This window comes from Fistularia commersonii, chromosome 5 (assembly GCF_037954325.1).
Source record: "Fistularia commersonii isolate RoL2024-O1a breed Wild chromosome 5, RoL_Fcom_v1.0, whole genome shotgun sequence".
In the NCBI taxonomy this organism is placed as follows: Eukaryota; Metazoa; Chordata; class Actinopteri; order Syngnathiformes; family Fistulariidae; genus Fistularia; species Fistularia commersonii.
The window spans coordinates 5,200,519-5,220,060 of record NC_141288.1 but is presented as its reverse complement, the minus strand read 5'-3'; the positions used below and the strand labels follow the sequence as shown (position 1 = coordinate 5,220,060).

The 19,542-nt window shown below is 41.6% G+C and overlaps 1 protein-coding gene and 1 long non-coding RNA gene across 2 annotated transcripts in view; one reads left to right on the top strand and one right to left on the bottom strand.

The window, feature by feature from the left end:
* rassf3 (Ras association domain family member 3) overlaps positions 1-19,029 on the top strand; it is a 38,395-nt gene extending 19,366 nt beyond the window's left edge. The window contains exons 2-6 of the mRNA XM_086146602.1: positions 7,507-7,614; positions 9,760-9,933; positions 10,247-10,334; positions 12,396-12,511; positions 13,274-19,029. Coding sequence (XP_086002728.1) covers positions 7,507-7,614; positions 9,760-9,933; positions 10,247-10,334; positions 12,396-12,511; positions 13,274-13,423 — 636 coding nt within the window. The 3' untranslated portion in view covers positions 13,424-19,029. The remainder of the gene's footprint in view (positions 1-7,506; positions 7,615-9,759; positions 9,934-10,246; positions 10,335-12,395; positions 12,512-13,273) is intronic.
* LOC147233929 (uncharacterized) lies at positions 1,477-3,836 on the bottom strand. The gene is made up of 3 exons (XR_015106144.1): positions 3,678-3,836; positions 2,430-2,548; positions 1,477-1,760 (listed from the first exon to the last, which is right to left on the bottom strand). It is a non-coding gene; the product is annotated as an uncharacterized LOC147233929 (long non-coding RNA).
* Positions 19,030-19,542: the final 513 nt, after the last annotated feature.

The following is a 19,542-nucleotide window of genomic DNA, read 5'->3' as shown; positions in this document are numbered from 1 at the left end:
TTCACCTGCCCGAGCTGCTCCATGTGGAAGACATGGAACAGCCTGCAGTTTGGTGCCAAGAGTTTTCCCGGTTAACTACCAGCAGCTCTATGATCATTAGCGACTTAAGCTACGGGATCGGCAGTACGGTGGCGATGGTCATTAGCGCCTTTGCCTCACAGCAAGAAGATCCCTGTTGGATCGTATGCATGTTCTCCCCATGTCTGCATGAGTTTTCTCTGGTTTTCTCCACAAACATGCATGAGGTTCATTGCAGACACTATATTGCTCCATTGTTTGAAAGAAAGCTAATGGTTAGATGTCCCTTACGGCGATGACAGCTGGGATCACCCCAAGCAACCCTTCAACCCTGAGTACAGGATAGGCGGTATGGATGATAAATTAGTGAATGATTAGCTACGAGATTGTGCATCGACGATTCCTGTGGTCGCAGCAACTACAAATAAGCTACTACAGTAGTTGTTTCACAGCCGTAGTTTAGAAGGGTTGCACGTGGAAATGCTATTGATTGACGTGCTCTTATAGCAGAGGGCTTATCAGAACGCTCGAAATTTAACTCACTTTTTAATAGTTGACCTTTGCTCCGGTGTAGTTGAGCATGGCATTGAAAAGCATTTGCTTTGATTAAGTTCCCTTAAACCTCCCCTTTTATTAGTGGTTGTTTGGTATCCATCCTATGGCGGGGCAGGGCGGGGGGGTTGGAGTTGAGTGGCTGTGTGGATTATTCGGGATTACGAAGGCATAAGGCGGTCTGTCAAACCCGGCTACCGTCTTTAGGGTGCATTAGGCTTCCTCTCTCGCCGCTGGCCGGCGTTGATCTCCAAGCCTCACTGGGAGGATTTGCTGGAGCTCTGAAACAGTACTCTGACCTCATGGTGTTGTAGCTCCACCATGCTCTGCTTCCCTTTGTTTGTTTGGATATAGCCGCTCTCATCCTCCCAGTGCCTTTCAAACCCACCCTCCAGTCCTGGTCTGTGCTCAGCTTGGACTGGAAACACTTGAAAGAGGATGAAAAATGATATGTCTGTGACAGTAGGCCTACCATCCAGGTTGACGCACATGTAATTTCCTTTGAGGACTCGTTCGGGACATAAAGACCAGGACGGCCTCAAACACCTTTGTTATGATGTTTCAGTGTCTCATGACGGCCAGAAAAGTTGTAAAAAAAGATTCTGTGGAAACCGTGGAGCTTTGTGTTTCTTTTGGCATGGAAAGCACCAGAAACGGAAGATAAAGGAAATATCGGCTGCCAGATGTCATATAACATTAACTATTATTCTGTTGAGGTCCAACTGAGGATAATGACTTCAATATGTAGGAAACCTGGAGCATTTCACTTGCTCCGATTAAATCTGTTTTAAGGGTTGTAAGTTGAACTAATAGCTAAAAGAGGAAGATGATATATAGAATGGCTGGGCGTCACTTTGGGTTTTGGCTGAAGCTCAAAATAAGACAACTACACCAGACCAAGGGTTTCACATCAGCTTTACTTTAACAAGTAATTTTCACTCAATAGGTCAGTGACATGGAAATCTGTATTTCTATTTAATAACCTATGTCTTGCTTCAAAAGGGATTTTGGTGTAGCTGTTTTCTGATACCACCCATGCAGAGGGGCGGGTCATCACTTTTCGGCTTCAGTAACTTGCCGTTTGAAACACAAGAAGGATGTATTTTTGCCATTTGTCTGCACTTTGGCTTTCTCTTTTCAAATCAGTCCCTGACATCTGTGCCTGCAGTTTGCCGGGTCACCTGAGGATGCTTGGAAAAGGGAAAAAAAAAAAAAAAAGATTATGTCGGAATAAAACGTTAACTGATTTTTTAACAACTGACTAGCGAGTGCGACGTCTGCGTTTCATCCGAATGAGCCCCATTAGAGCGTGACACAAGCGTCTCAAAGAGAAATTCAAACAGTTTTCCGCTCTATTGCTTATTCATTACCTGATTTTTTTCACCCGATCCAGCATTTCTAACGTTGCTATCTCATCACGTCTCATCTCCTCATCTATCTGCATGATCTCCCCTTGGCTTTTCATGGCCAGAAATGAGCCTCAATGAGCCTTGGATGGTAAAAGACCAGACGGTGACAGCTACCGATGCCCGGCTAGTACAAAGTTTACCTTGGCTTTAAAACAGTCCTGTTTTCCTAAATAGACTTGTTAATAATTGTCGATGTTATGGTTGGTTAAGTTCTCTCACTTTTGGCCTGGTTCTTTTTCTATCTTGAGCGATTAAAATAGCAACCCGCCACCCATAACGTACTAAAAATATTGTACTTAAGCAAACACACATGTTGCAGCCCCGGGTGGAGAGCGGACCTGAGGGAGCGTCATTTATCACCTTTCCACCTTGTCTTTTTTTTTTTTTTTTTTTTTCCTCCCCCTCCGTCAGCCTTTCTGTGGGTGTTGCGTTGACTGATAATCTCCTTACCTTACACTTCCTGGTAATGAGCTTATCCGACCTGGCGGGCGCTCAACGCGAAAACGGGGGGGGCCGATTTCGCCTTGCGTCACGAAACGCAGTCGGGACACCGGCGTCTCCAGTTGAATCTGGAAATAAACCAGCTTCAGGTTCACGCCGCCACAACTCCGGGCTGAGGTTATGCATCCTCAGACAGGTTGAACATGTTTGTTTTGATCTATGAAACTACCTGAAGCTGAGACTCCAGACTTGCCTTACACTGCAGATAGTTAAGTACATTTGTAAAGGCTCTCTTTGAATCCAACCAAAAATAGTTGCGTAAATTCCACTCGTGCCGCAGGATTCCCAGTGGAACTTGGTGTATCTTTGATTTTATTTATTTTATTTATTTACTTTTGTCTTTCACGGAAATGTTTGAGGTCCTAACAGAGTCTCCTCACTAGCGGATATGGTCTTAAATCCAGTTCTGTTTGCTCGCGGTTTAAAGAGACATTTCTGGACAGTCGTGATTTCCAGAGCAACGACAGGAAGTTGAGTCCAGCCGCGCTCAGCCGTTAAACAATGGAAGAAAAGGGGAAGAAAGGTCAGACTGAGAACACTGTGACGTGGAGACAGTTTCGGCGTGATTGGGCCCGACAATTGCATTGAAGTGAACTAAAAGATAAATGCAGAAAGATACAATAAACAACACCCGAGGGCGGTGCCGCTGCTGCTGGCGATTTCACAGGAATAGCAGCGTATCGCCACGCAAACATGCTTTTCTCTTCTGTTCACACTGAAGACAAAGATTGACAAAACCGATATCAGACGAACAAAGCCCGTCACCGTCGAGAGGGAGACAAAGCCACATTCTAGACAACAGGTATTGTTGTGACGTGAAACCAGGTACTGTCAGAAGAGGTGATAAGAAACCGGACAACAGTTAACCTGAAGTATGGAGGAGAACAAAAACACTTGGGCTTGTAAAAGTCCCCTGGAACCTTAAAATAATAATTTTATATTCGCATAACCCCCCATAAAGTATTTAGATATTTTTGGGGTTCAATCCAGCAAATATGACCTACTTGCATGATTCCGAGCCCGTTCATTTCCATGTAGATGAATCTACCTCACTAAAAAATCCTCTTAAATGAAGAGTAGAATCCCTCAGTTCATGCAAATCTACGTTGACATCCATGATGTCCGTGTTTAACCGAACAACCACTGAACCAGATGTGAGTCGCATGAAAGTACAGTTTTTACTCCGCACACACAAACCTGCAGTCTCCAAATCTGAACTTCTCGTCCCTCGAGCTAATGTCGGGATCTATTTGTCCACATATTTACATATAACACGGTTGCTCCCTCTCAGGCTGGCATTTGGAGGATGAAGGGGGTGGTTGGACTGGCGGTGCATTCATGTTCCTGCGTTGGCACCTTGTGTTTCTCTTTCAGCAGTGTGTGTTCTCCATATATGGGTGCCTTTAAAAGCCTCCCCAGCTTCTTGCGCTGCGTGTGTGAAGGGTTTTTAATAGACGAGGAGGAGGCGAGCGGCGCCATGCCCTTGTAAGCACACGCTGCACCGGGGAATTTCTCTCTAACCTCCGCTGACGCTGGACAGAAAACAAACCCTATACCGACTTTAGCATTTAAAACCAGCCTCGTACACAAAAACACAACAATTCTTGAACTTTTTCACCTTCTTGACCCAAGTGCAACTTCTAAAAAGCTCAAGAAGTTCACTCTTATGGTAATAATCAAATGTTGCCCTGAACTGATCTGTCAACTCAGAGCTGGCATTAAATTTTTAATTTAAAATTGAATATTATTTAATATTTCAGTCTCGTGGTTAAAAAGTCCATATTTTCATTTTTAAATTTTGTATTTTACTTAATTTAAGCTAATATCAGTCTAAAAAAATTATAAATAAAACACAAGTTAGGGGAAAAAGGACTAGTAAATTAAATAAAAACAGCTACAAACCACATGTGGAATTTAATCAGCATTAAAATAGGATATAAAATTGACAGGACAATATACATTTTGTTTATTATAGAATTAAATAGAATGATATAGCCTATATATGACTAAATGTCAGATCCCGCTAGAATCCTCTCATCCTGGATCGAGTTATGGTGCACAACTGTTCACGCCGCCATCTGGATGTACGTCCAGAGCCCAACGCACAGATGCACACACTTGCACGCACACTCATGCCGGCAGTCCGAACGGCCCGTACTTGTCAACATGACAACGTCAACAGAGGACTCTGTGTTTCGGCCATCACATATTGATTATCTGCTGAGATACAGGGTGAAATCGATCAGCTCAGTCCATCACTGTCTTTAATTTATCGATGCCCGCACAGACAGATGTCTGTCAGGTATACGGTTCCATGCCCGTGCTGTGTTACACCACCCCTGCACCGTGCGCGATAATCCTGGGTTTATTATGTAACGTCCTGCTTGCAAACCTTCACTTTATGCACACATTCAGATGGAAAAAAAAAAAAAAAAAGGTTTTGCATTCTTAATTCCTTTTTTGTTAATTATGTATCAGCTTCGAGACATCTCAGCTTAAATTAAAAGCAGCTCTCGGCGTGGAAGTCAAAGTGCTGACGGTCTTCATTTTGCATCAGGTTCACCGGCAGTGACCTTTGCTGATAGCATTGCGCTATTGTGTAACTTCTCCACCCATTTGGAGCAGCCCGTCTCCCTCCCCCCCCTTTTTTTTTTCCTCATTTCACTTGACCAATCTTCCAGCTTTGCTCATCAAAACCCACCCAGTAATGAATGAGGAGTTTTTAGCTCTTCTAAAAGAGGCGTGGCCACCACCAACACCACCAGGTAGTTTTAGAGGCTCTGGGGGAATTTTCACTTTCAGTACCTCGTCTCTTAAAAACACGCACAAAGATCACATGTTGAAGGTGTGACTTTCAACACCATCATCCGTGCACGGTTGGCCTTGAAGTCCCGGATTTGGCCTGGCAGGGACTGATAGGAAACACTCGAAATGCCTCTGCGGCGAATGAACAGGCTCCCTGTAACCCATTATGTAACACGCTCGGCCTCCTCATGTGTCTTTAATTTCAGCCTTTATATGAGTTATCTGCAAAAACAAGCCAAAAAACAAACAAAAAAAAAAACAGTCCTGTCCGGTCACGTGATCCACCGCTCTGCATTCGACTTGCCGTCCTTCCGATTGCATTCAGATGACGTTGTCCGACGATGACAGTTCGGCCGCAGGCTGTGGGCTGAACACACATCCATCATGTTTATCTAGAACTTTCTGTGTCAGCAGATCTCCTTTGTTGCCCTCCCCTCCCGCTCCCGCCCCCCGAGGCTAACTTCTGACACTATTTATACAGACACACCGTTTTGGGATGTAGACAGTAAGTCCTCACATAAAAGCCCCGCTGTACAGTCGACTCGGCAAAACGCGCACGTGCATGTGTGCGCGTGCATGCATGTGTGTGTGTGTGTGTGTGTGTGTGTCTCTCAATACGATCATCGAGAATCACTTTTACACACACTCCGACTCCCAGACAGCCTGCTGCTCAGTCAATCAAAAGCCACCCTATATTTTGTTTTTCTGTTTTTAACTGAGTTAAGACTCCATTTTTGTAGTCTTTTTCAATTATTACCCTTTATTACATGTATTCTCAGTAATAACTTTAACGACACGTTTGTAGTTTGCGATCCCGTCAAATGGTCTGACTTTATCTGCTTTCATTTTTTGATTGGGAAAAAAAAAACAAACAAAAAAAAAAAAAGGTTGCACTCGAACGCACCACTCAACCTCCAGCTGATGGTCAGTTTGCCTGATCATTCTGAAAAATCTCCATACCAGCAGGCGGCGGTAGTTTTTGTCATTTCAGGTGGTGGTGGTGGGGGGGGGTGCAAGAGTAAGCTAAAGATAGCTATATTCTTTTGTTTTTTTTTTTCTATCGCTGTCGTATCATTGTAGCGTCAAAAGTAGAAGAAACATCCTGAAGGACAGACACTCATCGGCTCCTTGAGGGACCCGATGATAAAATGTGGTCTCGTGCCGCTGTCTGTCACTCGCGCTGACAGGCCGGGGTTGTATCCAGAGGCACTAATCATAACAGACGCCAAAGACAAGCACCTCCCTCGCTTTGGGTTCCCGCTGGTGTCATCCTATTGTTGTCAGATTAACTTTATTGCAGAACCGGCCCGGGTAGCGTTCCATTTTGCGTTTTACTGAACAAACCACAAACCTCATGACGTGCCGAAGAGCCTTTTTTTACTTTTATAGAGTTGTAACTGTATATGTTGGGTTTTTTTTTTCTCGTCACTCCAAAACCAAAAGCAAACCAAAAACAGGGAGTAAAGTTTTAAAACCTTAGATTTTACTCCTCTGCGCTGCATAAATCTTTCTATTTCTTGCATATCCAGGACCAAAATTCTGTCCGCGCTTGTAAAAAGTGATAAAGAAATAATCCAGCCGGTCTCCTCCCTCTACCCATCATATGAGTGGGCAGTGCTGGCTGGAAAAAACATCATGTTTCACCCCAAAGGCTTGTGCAACGACATAAAGTGCATCTATATATAAATACATATTTACACAAGTTGCACAAAGCGTCGACGCTCCGACACTCTGCCTCCAGGAGCCCTTATTCTTCTCTTATGGTTCGCATCCACAAAAAAAAAAAAAAAAAAAAAAAAGTAAGTCAAACCCTCTTTGTGATTGGAGCCAAAATACAGACCTTTTTTCGTCTTATTGATCTGCAGGCGTGTTTGTCAGAAATGTTTTCCCGTCTCAACAGCTAGCTTGTTGTCCGTCCGTGCGAGCAGGATGTCCTGCAAAGCTCCCAAGCGTTGTCGGTTTCGGTTTCTGCCTCGCCGCTCAGAGGATCCAGAAGTTCTAGCTCAGGTCCTGCAGCTCTGGAAATACACATTTCATATTTCTTCATGAAACGGCCACATATGCTTGGTATTTCTCCAGAAGGGGAACCCGGTCCACGTGCTCCCCGCAACCTCCCACCCACGCCGCCGCGGCCCGAACAGAGCCGGCACTGTTGAACTGTTTTTAGCCGACTTGTGACTCGCCCTGTCGCGCTAATGTTCTCTCCCTCTGCGCCGTGCAGGATGCGGAGAAGGAGAGAAAGTTGCGGACGGAGTTCAGCAAGGAGGAAATCAGGCAGAGGATCGAGCAGTACAACTCTCTGACCAGAGACCACCTGAAAATGACGCTGGTGAGTAGTTTTTGTTTTTATGTTTTTTTTCCCCCCTTCATATATCCTACTGTGTCCCCGTTTCAGGCCCGCAGCTTGAGTAGGGTAGGGCTGCTCTGGGTCTTCACACGAGATTATTTTCTTTACGCCGCCGCTACATCCGTTAAACGGCCGTGGTCGGATATAATCGCAACCCACGAGGTGACTGGTCGGAACCCATCACCCAGGGCAACAGGTCGGCCCCAGTGTTGGAACGGAAGTACAACTTCTGCTCCACTGTAACCCCATTTGACTTGTCTCCAGTAACCAGTAACTGGGGCTCAGAGGCGAAGGGCACTGCGGTAATCATCGCAAGTATAGCCAATGAACAAAATCTGTATTTAAATCAACAAATTTCCCCAAGTATCACCACCAATATCCTAGCAAGTTACAATAGGTTATCAAAAACAATGAAGAAATCATTTCAAATATGCAGTAATAATGATCATTGTCTTAAAACTACATTTAACAAAAGTCCCACAACCAGGAGCCAGAAATCGACCTAAATCGTCCGAAATTTTCATAAAAATCAGCAGGATCTCGCTGAAGCCGGACACAAGAGGAGTCACGGTTTGTAGCAAACCGACTGCTTAAATGATATATTTGAAACATCCAATCAGAATCTTAGGAATGATCAGAAATGACACAATAAATGATTTAAAACTGATATGAATTGAAAAAAATCCTCAAAGCAGAAGCCAAAATTTCAAAAAGAATCAGCAGGATCTCACCGAAGGGTGACACAGCAAAAAAAGCCACAATTTGGAGCAAACCAACTACTTACGTTATTTATTTGAAAAAACTGAGCAGAAATTAAGAAATGACCTGAAATCTCCCAATAAATTATCTAAAATGTCTCAAAAGGCCATACAAAAAAAAAAAGAAATCACCCCCCACAAAAATCTGATATGAATTTTGCAAGAAATCTGACGAAAGCTCGCTGAAAACGATCTTCAAAATGAATCTTTGACACTTGGAAAAGAACACGCCCAAAAAAAAAAAAAAAAAAAAAAAAAAAACCCGGACTGGAACCCCAGATGTAAGAGCGCATCTCAGATCGGAGGGTCCGGAAGTTTCCACCCCAGCATTCATCGGCCTGCTGATGTCGTTCCTGCCATTGTTCGCCTCCCCGTCCCCCCGCTGTGTTTTCCTCGGCGGGGAGGAAGGTGCCTGAGGTGGAAGTGTGTTGAAAGTGTGTAATGGTAAGATCAGTGGGGAATAAACTTTTGGTTAAAAAAAAGATGATATTTTACCATTTGGAAAATCAACTAGAAATCGCCTGATGCAGGGGTAGAAAAAGGAAAAGAAATTAATCAAAAAAAAAGTAGAAATAAAATAAAGACAAAAAGTTAATAAAATATATTTTTTTCCAGATCCTTTTCTCTTTGCGAGAACATTAAAGGGTTAATCAGGAATCTAGAAAACACACACGGTTTCTGCCGTTGTTTCTCTTTATCTCCACATTTCCGTCTCTTCCTCTTCATCTCCTCCATTGGCAGTACTTCGTCCCCTTATCTATCCTTCCGCCCTGCATTTCCAACGTTTCCTTTCAGCCCTGATCTCGTTTGTCCACTTATGAGCTTCACACACACAACCACACACACACACAACCACATGCAGGCCCCCTTTATGTACTGATGAGGTTAGCATGCTGGTCATCTCAGGCCATCTGTCTGGTTGCACCGGTCCTATCTAAGCTAATATGATTGATTGATTGACAGCCATCAGCTGGATCACCGAGTGATTGAGTATCTGATCACCCAGTGTGTGTGTGTGTGTGTTTAAATGAGTGCTTAGAGCGCTGCTATTTAAGTTCATGTCTATTTACCATAGTTGTCGCGTCTCATTGCCAACATCAGGGCCTAAAGGATCGGGTTTGTTTACTTTCTTCAAATCTCGAATTGTCGAACCAGGTGTTTGTACCTCTGTTGACGTTTTGCGTGAGTGTGTTTTCAGAGTACCGGGCAAATGGTCACACCCCTCCTTCTCCGATTGGTTGGAGGTCCACTCCAGCCCATTGTAACCAAACCACTGTGTCGGGTTGTGAGGGAGAGCAGGGAGACACCCATAAACTGCACATTGGAATAAAGTTTGAATGCTCTGTGTGTGTGTGTGTGTGTGTGTTAGGGTTCGACTGGTGTGTACACCGGTTTCATCAAGGTCCAGATGGAGCTGAGGAGGCCCGTGACGGTGCGGGCGGGCCAGAGGGGGGTGGAAGGAGCCACCGCTCAGGAGGCCTTCTATCTGCCCCGGGGGGTGGTCAAGACCCTGCACATCAGCTCCAATAACACAGTCCGACAGGTGGCCCGACTCTCTCTCTCTCTCTCACACACACACACACACACACACACTCCAGAAACCTGCTGATGTTTTATTAAATGTAACAAAATCCAGCTTCTAAAAAAAAAACAACAATTTAGTTCATGGTTTCACAGAAAGTAATGGGTCTAATTGGATCAATGATTGATTCTTCAGCTTCAGTTCTATCCAGAGGAATTATTTTATGAGACAAATATATTTTAATGGGGATGTGATTTTGCTTCCACATAAGCCATCAATACATGAAGTCTCTTACTGATCGCGTGTGGGTGTGTGTGTGTGTGTGTGTCCTCAGGTGATCGTGGCCCTGCTCAACAAGTTCACCGTCGCAGACAGCCCAGCCAAATATGCCCTGTTCAAACGCTTTCGCAGGGAGGAGCAGGGTAAGGCTGACTGTGTGTGTGTGTGTGTTAAACCGACTGAGCTGAAAGTGTATCATTGCCTCTCATGACGAACTTGCTACCAGATACTTTGGCACACTGTCAACTGTGTGTAGGTTTTCACTTCCTGGAAGAATTGGTTGAGACACTCGATCTAAACCCTCTGTCTAGTAAAAAAAAAAAAGAAAAAGATAAACCCCTTCCGCCTTTATTTCTTTTTTTATTTTGGTCTCTCACTTAAAGGCCTTCAACTGTCATGGGAGCCAAAGCTTTTAAAACACTCAGGGTGTCCTGAAATCTGCAAGTAATCAAAAATTAATTAATCTGTGAGAAATGGAATAAAATGCACTTGAAAATCAGTGAGAAATTACTTCAAAATTGAAGGTCTTTGAGAAAATCATAAATCAGCAATGAAGGTTTTGAATTCAGACAAATAACAGTCAAACAGGAATGAGTTAGCGAGGGAAAGAGAAAATAAGGGAAACGTGATTTAAACAAAAAAAAAAGTGAAAAGGGAAAAAAAAAAATCATGAAGTGAGCAGCCTTTTTGATGTTAACTTTACACATTCGGTCGTTTTATTTGTTTTTATTAAACCAATTGCGTTCTCGCATCTGGTTTCAAGTTTCTCGTATTTCAACCCGCAAACCCTTTTACGGGGTTCTGCGGGCGTCTTTTCTCTGACGGATGGCCGAACCTCGGGACCCATCCCGCCAGTAAACGGCGGCGTCTAGACGAGCGTGCTTCGCGGAGCCGCCGGCGAGGGGGGGAGGGGGGCGTCTGGAAATGAGATGGATGCGAAGGTCTCCCCGCCTGCTTGGCATCAGGAGTCTGGAAATGCAGAAAATGTCTGCAACCTTCGGCTCCGGGATCAGGACAAGGCGTTTTGACGGAAGACTGGGAAAGATCTCAAGCTGAGAATCAATATTCAATTTTTTATTATTCCCAGATGGCAACTGGCGTTTTGCCCCCTCTTTGGTTTTCTATTCAAAAATTATTCAGGGCAAGAATCGGGGCGCGATTGGCTGAAGGTTCGAGTCCTGGCTGGGCGACGTGGAAAGAAATCAAAAGAAATATGAGATAATCAGAATACATGAAAACCAGCAGGAAATCACCTTCAGCATAAGATTAATGACCTGTGAATTGACCAGAAGTGACTTAAGGGAAAAGATGAACTTGCGCTAGAACATTTGAATTTCATGATCCGCAAATCAGTACAAATTATTCATTTTTTCATTCATTATCTATAAGAATAGGAACAACTGTATTTATCCCAAAGGAAATTGTTGTGCCAGCTACAAGTAAAATATAACAATAATAAATAATGGTAGAAAATAGTATAAACAGTAAAAAAAAGAGATAAAAAGAGAGTATAAGAAATACTAATAAACTATAAAGTTTCTTAAGTAACAAGTGAAAGATAAGGAGTGCACAACAGTGTGAAAAAAAATTGTACATGTAGCTGTTATAAAATATTGCACAGTTATGAACATATTTCCAGATAAATTATTACTAAAAATGAATTATTATATATTCTGCTTATCCTGCTCTCGGGGTGGCCGCAGCCAATCCAGGCTGTCATACAACCGTTCATCTTTAATAGAAAATAAGAACAATAAATAGCCTGTAAGTCAGTGGGGGAAAAAATAAAAAAAAAGGTTATAGAAATGGTCCAAAAATTTCAAACCCTTCAAAACTAGGGAGAAAATTTCTAAGTACCTACAAGAGTATTTCATTGAAACAAACGCGATGGATTTAGATTTGTCAGCACCGGGTGGGGGGGGTTTGTGGAACATTTTATCACGATTATCTATTTCCCCCAACAGACTGATATTTTGTCAACAATATTAAATGGCAGTAATGTGATATTTTGTCCCTAAGATACCTCTCTCACTCACTAACTCATTACTGGCAGTTAATGTGTGCCCACCCTTTGATCCCATGCTCCACACACACAGTCATTAATTCAGTCTGGTGATGCTGCACATGAAACTAAAGTAAACCACACATAAATCTGGATCTAACTGCCGCCGTTAATGTTGAATTCGTGTGTGTGCGTTATGCAGTGTACGTGTGTCAGCTGGCGGATGGCGAGCAGCCGTTGTTCTTGCGTCTGGTGGCAGGGCCCGACGGCGACATGCTGAGCTTCGTCCTGCGGGAGCAGCAGACGGGGGAAGTCATGGTAGGACGCCGCCGCCGCCTCCTCCCCTTGTCTTTTTTTCCCCAACCTCAATTACTTAACAATTTCTCTGTAGATTTCCGTCTTTACCCTTAACAACGAGCCTTGACTCTGAATTTCGCAATTCAAGGGTTGAGCCTCCGGTGAAGTGAATTAAATTGTGACCAGGCCACCAGGGGGAACTGCTGGCTCCTTGCTTTTACTGAAAGCAACTCTGTTGGTGAAAAGGCTCACAAGTCTGCAAATTTTAGCTCAACATTTTGTTTTTTTCTGTCTATTTGTTTGTGAAAACAAACAAAAAAAAAAAACAACTCAGCTGGAAATTACTGACAAATTCAAGAGGAGAGAATGTGTTAACAATTTTGCAAGAAAGCCTGAAAATGAACTGTGAACCACCAGTTTAGTGAAAAGAACATTTTAAAATTGTTTTGTAATGTAATGTAACTCTTTGTGATTTAAATGCTTTGAAAAGTGTTAGAGATTACCCGACAAATCTGGGAAACTCCAGAGAGGCAACATAAGCCCTTGACAAAATCTGCATAGTTGAAGGAAATCATGAGAAAATCAGAAATAAAAAAGCAAAAGTTAATCCCAAAAAATCTAAAAACGTTTGAAAATAAAAATCAGTAAAAAAATAAAAAAAACAAAAGATTTAAAAATCAAATTCAAACAGTTTGGAAGAAATAACAACCTTAATAAAAAAAAAAAAAAAAAAAAAAAAGAAATTACTGTACCTATAACTGCAGCGTGTCCTCCCTGCTGCAGTGGGATGCCTTCACCATCCCCGAGCTGCGCAACTTCCTGCGGATCCTGGACAAGGAGGAGGAGGAGCAGAGGGAGGCAGTGGTCCGCCGCTACGAGACGTACCGCCAGAGACTGCAGGAGGCCCTGAAGGAGGTCAAGGGACAGTTGTAGACCATAGCGCCCCCTTTCCCCACGGGACTTTAGCGCCCCTAGTGGATGGGAGGGGTATTACATCTTACCCAGAGAGAGAGAGAGAGAGAGAGAGAGAGAGAGAGAGAGAGAGAGAGAGCACTGGACGGACAGGCGGACGAGACCGAAGGAAGGATGAAATAAAGGACAGCCGGAGGAGGGGGACGGACAGATTCACCCATTCACCCCGCCAAAGATGGATTCCTCACGCCATATTGACTCATCCTCCCTCCGTCCATCCCCTCGCCTCTTCTTCTTCCTCACCTTCCTCGCCTTGTCATATAGCGATGCAGTGTATCGGAAACTTTTTTTTTTTTTTTTCGCCATCTTTCATGCTGCGTCCACTAGGGACGACGGGGTTTCCGACACAACAGGAGCCAGACGGAAAACGGGGACCCCCCGACGGTGACGGCGACTCGGAGCCCCGATTTTTTTTTTTTTTTTTTTTGTTTTTTTTTGTCCTCCATCTCTTTTTCAGACAAAAAGTAAACAGGGAGGTCAATGAATTAGCCATTTCATTTGAGAAAAGATGGTTTATTTTTAGTTTTTTTTTTTTTCAACAGAAGCCACCCGAAGACATAAAAGAAACACCAAAATTTTATTAGGACAGTTTTTTTTTTGTTTTTTTTTTTTCCTCGTTCTTTGCGATAATAGCATCGCGAGGAGTTTTCGTTTACCCGTCCCGCCGTTCCGTCTGTGTTCCATTAGAACCCAGTGTCGTCCAGCAGATGGCGCCGGTCGGTGGGATTCCAGGCCGACGCAGCAGCAGAGTTGTGAAGACTCAAGGCCATACTGTACGTCGACTTCTGACTTCTATTTAATGTGTTTGTTAAAGGTCTGTACATATTTTTCTTCTCTTAATTTATATGGGTGAAGCTCCTTCTTGTTATTTTCTTTAATCTTAAAAAATAGAAAGAGTCTTATTTTTTATTTTTCTCCTGCGGAGGCGGCAGGTTGTCGACACAGAGGGCCGTCTCACAGCGGCAACTGACGGACGATTCCATCGCAGGCGTGAATGTCTGTAAAAACAGAACAAGAAAATAAGTTAGATAACATTTATATTGATGATATCAAAACTTGAGTGTTTTTTTTTTAATGTAAAAGCGGTAGGTTCTGAAGGGGGTCGATGGATATGTTCTGAAAGCGAGAGAAAGAGCAAGTTCAGAGTCTCTGAAAGAGGAGGAATATTAATTTTTCTGTCTTGAGTTTGATAAAAAAAACACCAATCAATCAGTTCATCTAGTTTTAATTCATCTTTGAGAAAAAGGCAATCACAAATTGAGTTACGTGTTTTAATGAGAAGCGATTTAAAGAAAAAAAAGGTTTCGGTTAATTTTTTTTAATCAAAATTAGTTTTAATAGTTTCCTTTTTTAAACTCTGCTTTAAGCTTTTTTAAGTTGCATTTTGTTTTATATTTATTTTACCATTTTCTTTCTAATGTCTTTTTTTTTTTGGGTCGAAGTTTTTGTTGATTTTTGCCACGGGCCGCCTCCAAAGAATCTATGCATCGAAAAGCGCTTTATTGTAGCGGCGAAAACAGGCTTTTTGGACAGTTTTAAGTCGGGTAAAAGGTATAGACGTGGTTGAGAGACAAGGACGGTGACCTCTGACCTCGAGGGATGGAGGACAGCGAGAGAGGAGGCGATTTCTGGATGTAGGATCAAGAGGTAAAGAGGAAGTAGATGAGGAAATACGAGACAAAAGGAAGGAGGGAAGAACAGATTTGTTTTCTTTCCCAGAGCAGAAATGTGTCGTTTAGAAAAGAAGAAAAACAGCTTGGCTTTTGAGGACGACGGCGGGATATGGGTCACGGACCTCCAACCGCCTCGCTGGTTCCTTCAAGGGAGAAAGTTGTGGGGGAGGAAGGAGGAGGAGTGTGGCAGGATGTGCACGGAGGACAAACGCAGGTGATTTAAGACGATTCTGGGGGTTTAAAAACAAGGTTTATTCATGTGTAGAGAGGAAGACCGACGGCCGCAGGGGAAAAACCTGGCACATGCCGAGAATAAATTCACAACTGAATGAGGAGAACAAGGAGAAAATTTTAATTTTACAAAAATCTGCATGAATCAAATCATCAGCCATTTCCATCGTACAATTTTCTGCAGATATAGTATATTTATTTCGATCTAATTTGACTTTTTTTTTTATTTTTTTTATTTCTGTTGTCAATGCTAGGAGTTCATTGTCCTTAAACTGAAGCATCATTCTCATCTTCCCTCTGCATTGTGAATTTACTCTCAACGTATCGCCTAATTTCCTTTCTCTAATTATCTTGAAACCATTATCATTGAATTAATACTCGCTATTAATATTAGCTCTTTCAATATAAGAACTTTGCACGTGTGATAGATCTTTCTACTTTAAATATCGTGACTTAATTCCGGTAATATTACAATTTCATCCTTGTAATATTTTCTTGACGCTCGTAATCTCTTTCGTTCGCTTTTTCGTGGCCTTAATATTCTACTTCTTACATAAGAGACCAACAACTTTGCTTTCAGTTAAGTTTTTTTTTTTTAAGTTGAGGAGACAATCAGAATCTCTGGAGTGAATGGGCTCCTGCCGCCTCTTTTCTTCTACAACACCACCCCCAAGTGGACGCATGTCTGTCCAAAAGCTCTAAATCAATTTACAGATTTTTGTTTTGGAACTTTGTCATAACCAAAGATATTTTGTGTGTGTGTGTGTGCCTGCCTGCCTGAGTGCGCGTGTGTGTGTGTGTGTGCGCGTGTGTGTCGTTGCCTGGAGCAAAGAGTATCAGAGGCTTCATCCCACCGGAGGGAAAATATATAATATTGTAGAGTTTTTATTTAAAATGGGTTTCAGCCCGATTTATTCCACTATTAAACACTGGGTTAAACGCTATGGAAGCAGAGAAAGGCTAGATAGATCTGAATCAGAAGTTAATGGTGATTTATATTTATTTATATTTTTTCCTTTTTTTTTTTTCTTTTTTTTTGGGCGGGCATTAAAAGTAATATTTTTCATGAAATTTGAAGTTTCACGTGCTTTGACGTCCCAAGTTTTTTTTAAACTGTGTTTTGAAGCTGAAGAAGGAAAGAAGTGGGCATTTTGAAGGGAGGGATACTTTGGAGGGGCTTTGCTGAGTTGCATGGAGACGCAAGGCATGTTTTATGAACTACTTTTTTTTTTATGTTTGTTTTTTATTTGTTGTTTTGTTTAAAACATTTTTTAAAGAGTTTTAGCATGATAAAACATAAAATAATTGATTTTAATCTTCAAAAATCTTTATTTTTCTTATTCTAGATCATTTATTTCAATCGCCTTTTAAAAATTCAGCTCTCAATTGATTTTTCTTTTTCTTTCTGTTTTTTTTTACCCAAAATTATGACGTAAAATATTTCCATTAAATATAAACGTCCAACAGTTGAAAGTGAGATACTTTTCAATCAAATCTTTAACACCCAGTAAGTAAACAAAAGAAACTGTGAATTCAACTGCTTTGTTTTTTTTTCCGAAGAACGGTTCAAATTCAAAATAAAAAAGTTTTCAATCGTCAAAAAAGACAAGAAACAAATGCAGGCGACTTAAGGCGCTTTTTAGATTCAAATAGTTTTGGCCTTTCTGTGCTTCCATAGGAATCTATATAAGCCTCTGCATGGAAACAGTTAATGGGTTGTTGTTGTTGATGTTGTTGTTTGTTTGTATCTGATAAACAACTTTAGGTGTTTAATCACAGACCAGTTGTATCAACTAAAGTATTTTTGTTTTTGTTATTTTTCCTTTCGGGCACTTTAACTTTTAATTCAGGGAAGACGGGTTTCGTTTGTTTGATTTTTATTTTTATTTTATTTTGTTTTCTCTCTCCATGTGCTTAATCTGACGCCGTCACGCTCTTCATCTTAACTCGCAACTGTGTAATCGGCAGAACGTCGTCACGCTCATCACCGACGCTCTCAATTCGACATTTTGGGATAACCCCGGTTATAACTGTGTACAAAACCTTCTCGACCGGGTGGCTGAACTGTGAAAACTCACAAACTTGTTTTCCCAATATGAACAGAAACCTGCCCTCAGAGCTGGGACACTCTCAAGATTGATTTCTAAATGGCCATCAAGATGAAATATTGATTATTGATCCAAGACAAGCAAGAAGCATGTAGAGACAATGCGGTAGTATAAATTAATACATCATAAATAACATTTTAATATGTATTAATTAGTAAGTAATAAGATTTCAGTATGGCCTTCTGAGATGCTACATGAGAAATGTTGAATAAAAAGTGTAATAATCATCAGTAGTGTTTATAAAACACATTTTAGTTAATTTTGGGGCTATCTTAGACTATTAATTAAAAATACCTGTTTATTTTACAGTGGCAATTCTTACATATACGTGTTAGTTGAATTGTGATAAGGTCTTAATTATGAAGTAGTCATTTGTTCTATTAAGTATTATAAGGTGTTTATTGCATGCGGTTCTCATAAACCGTTTTAGGATTGAAAGACATTAACTTATTTTCCTTTTTTTAAGATTTGTAAGGTTTATTTTCCCTATTGAGTATACATTTAATCAGTTACTCGTACTTTTTAGTGAGTGATGCTAGTTAATGGAGTTTTTGTTTGATGCTAATTGGTAAATACTATGCAGCTCCACTTCTATATAGAGACATATGTCTAGTAATTATTACATATTAAAATGGTATTTTAGAAGAACAGACTTTTTCCAGATACATTCTTTAGCTTGATAGCCTTCATAATACTGTTAACAATTATCTTAAGACTTAAAAAGGCCTCATTACAATCTTATTACCTACAAATTCATTAGCTGGCATTATAAACAAGCAGTAATGCCATATTCCATTAATTCAAGCAACCTTTTGTCACCTTAGCTTCTTTAATTAACCAGCAAAAGTCCACTTCCTTAATTTTTTTCTGGAAGTTGTTTAGCCCTGCCCCCGTGGGGTCATGTGACCTCAAAGCATAAGAGTCCCCAACTAGTGGAAAGGAGTGAAACCTGAGCGTTTTGGCCCTAAGAGCCGGTTTCTGTTGGTGTCGTGATGCTGTTCTTCCTTTTTTTTTTTTTTTTTTTCTCTTCAATTTTTTTATACCGTTGTTCTTCCTCACTTTAGCGAGGACTTGATTTGGTGACTGTTTTTTCTCCCTGACGCATCAGAATTATTTCACATGGTCGAACCTTCGCCAGCTTTTAGTTGAGTGTGAAAACATAAAAATTCACTCTGTTTCTAAAGTTGAGTGAGAGGAAAAATGAAAAAGGTTGATAAAAATTAATTCTGATTTCCCTTAGAAATGATTCAAGATTCTTATTTTTAAAGCCATATCCTACAAAAGTTTTAGCTTCTGGATCGGTCGGAAAACAAACCTCTCTTGTGCCTTTTTATTTTTGAAGTTTAGCAGCAGCCGGATGAAAATCTGCAGACGCTTGTTGCTTTTCGTTGCAGGAAAACAGAAACTGCAGCAGGTTAATTCTAATTTTGTTTCTCTTCCCCGGATAATTTTTCGGCTTCTTTTTTTTTTTTTTTTTTTTGAAATGTTACCAAACGTGGCCTTTCCCGACGAGGGGCTGCACCTATTAAAAGTGAAAATAAAATTCAAAAAAACAAACTTTGAACGTCTCGCGTTTTGTGTTTGACCTCCAGAAATTAAAAAAAAAAAGACTATTTTATTCATACTGCATGTTTTCTGGTTATATTTAATAGAAGTTTTTAATCGACTTGGAATTATCTGAATATTTATAAGAGACTTTACTTAAAGTGAGGGCTTCCTCTGCTGCCTCCCTTGTTTTTCCCATCATCCGGGGCCCCACAGAAGTTTGTGTCCAAAACCCTCTGCGCCTTTTCTTTTTGCCAAACTTCCATCATGAGTCTCACTTCACGGGACATCAGTTGAGTTCTTTGGACGCTTCGGCTTCGGGGGGCCCCTCCTTGTGTCCCCTGGTTGACCCCCGTGGAACCCCCTCCTTCCCCGCTGGGTGGGCAGTAACCCCCCCGCCCCCCTTCCAGCACTCACACCTCCAGTCTCGATGCGTCAAAGATGCGCCTTTTATTGTGAAAAGCAAGGGACGACGGGAAAACGCGCCTTCAAAGTAAAACGCTGAATGTTTGCTTGTGTTAAA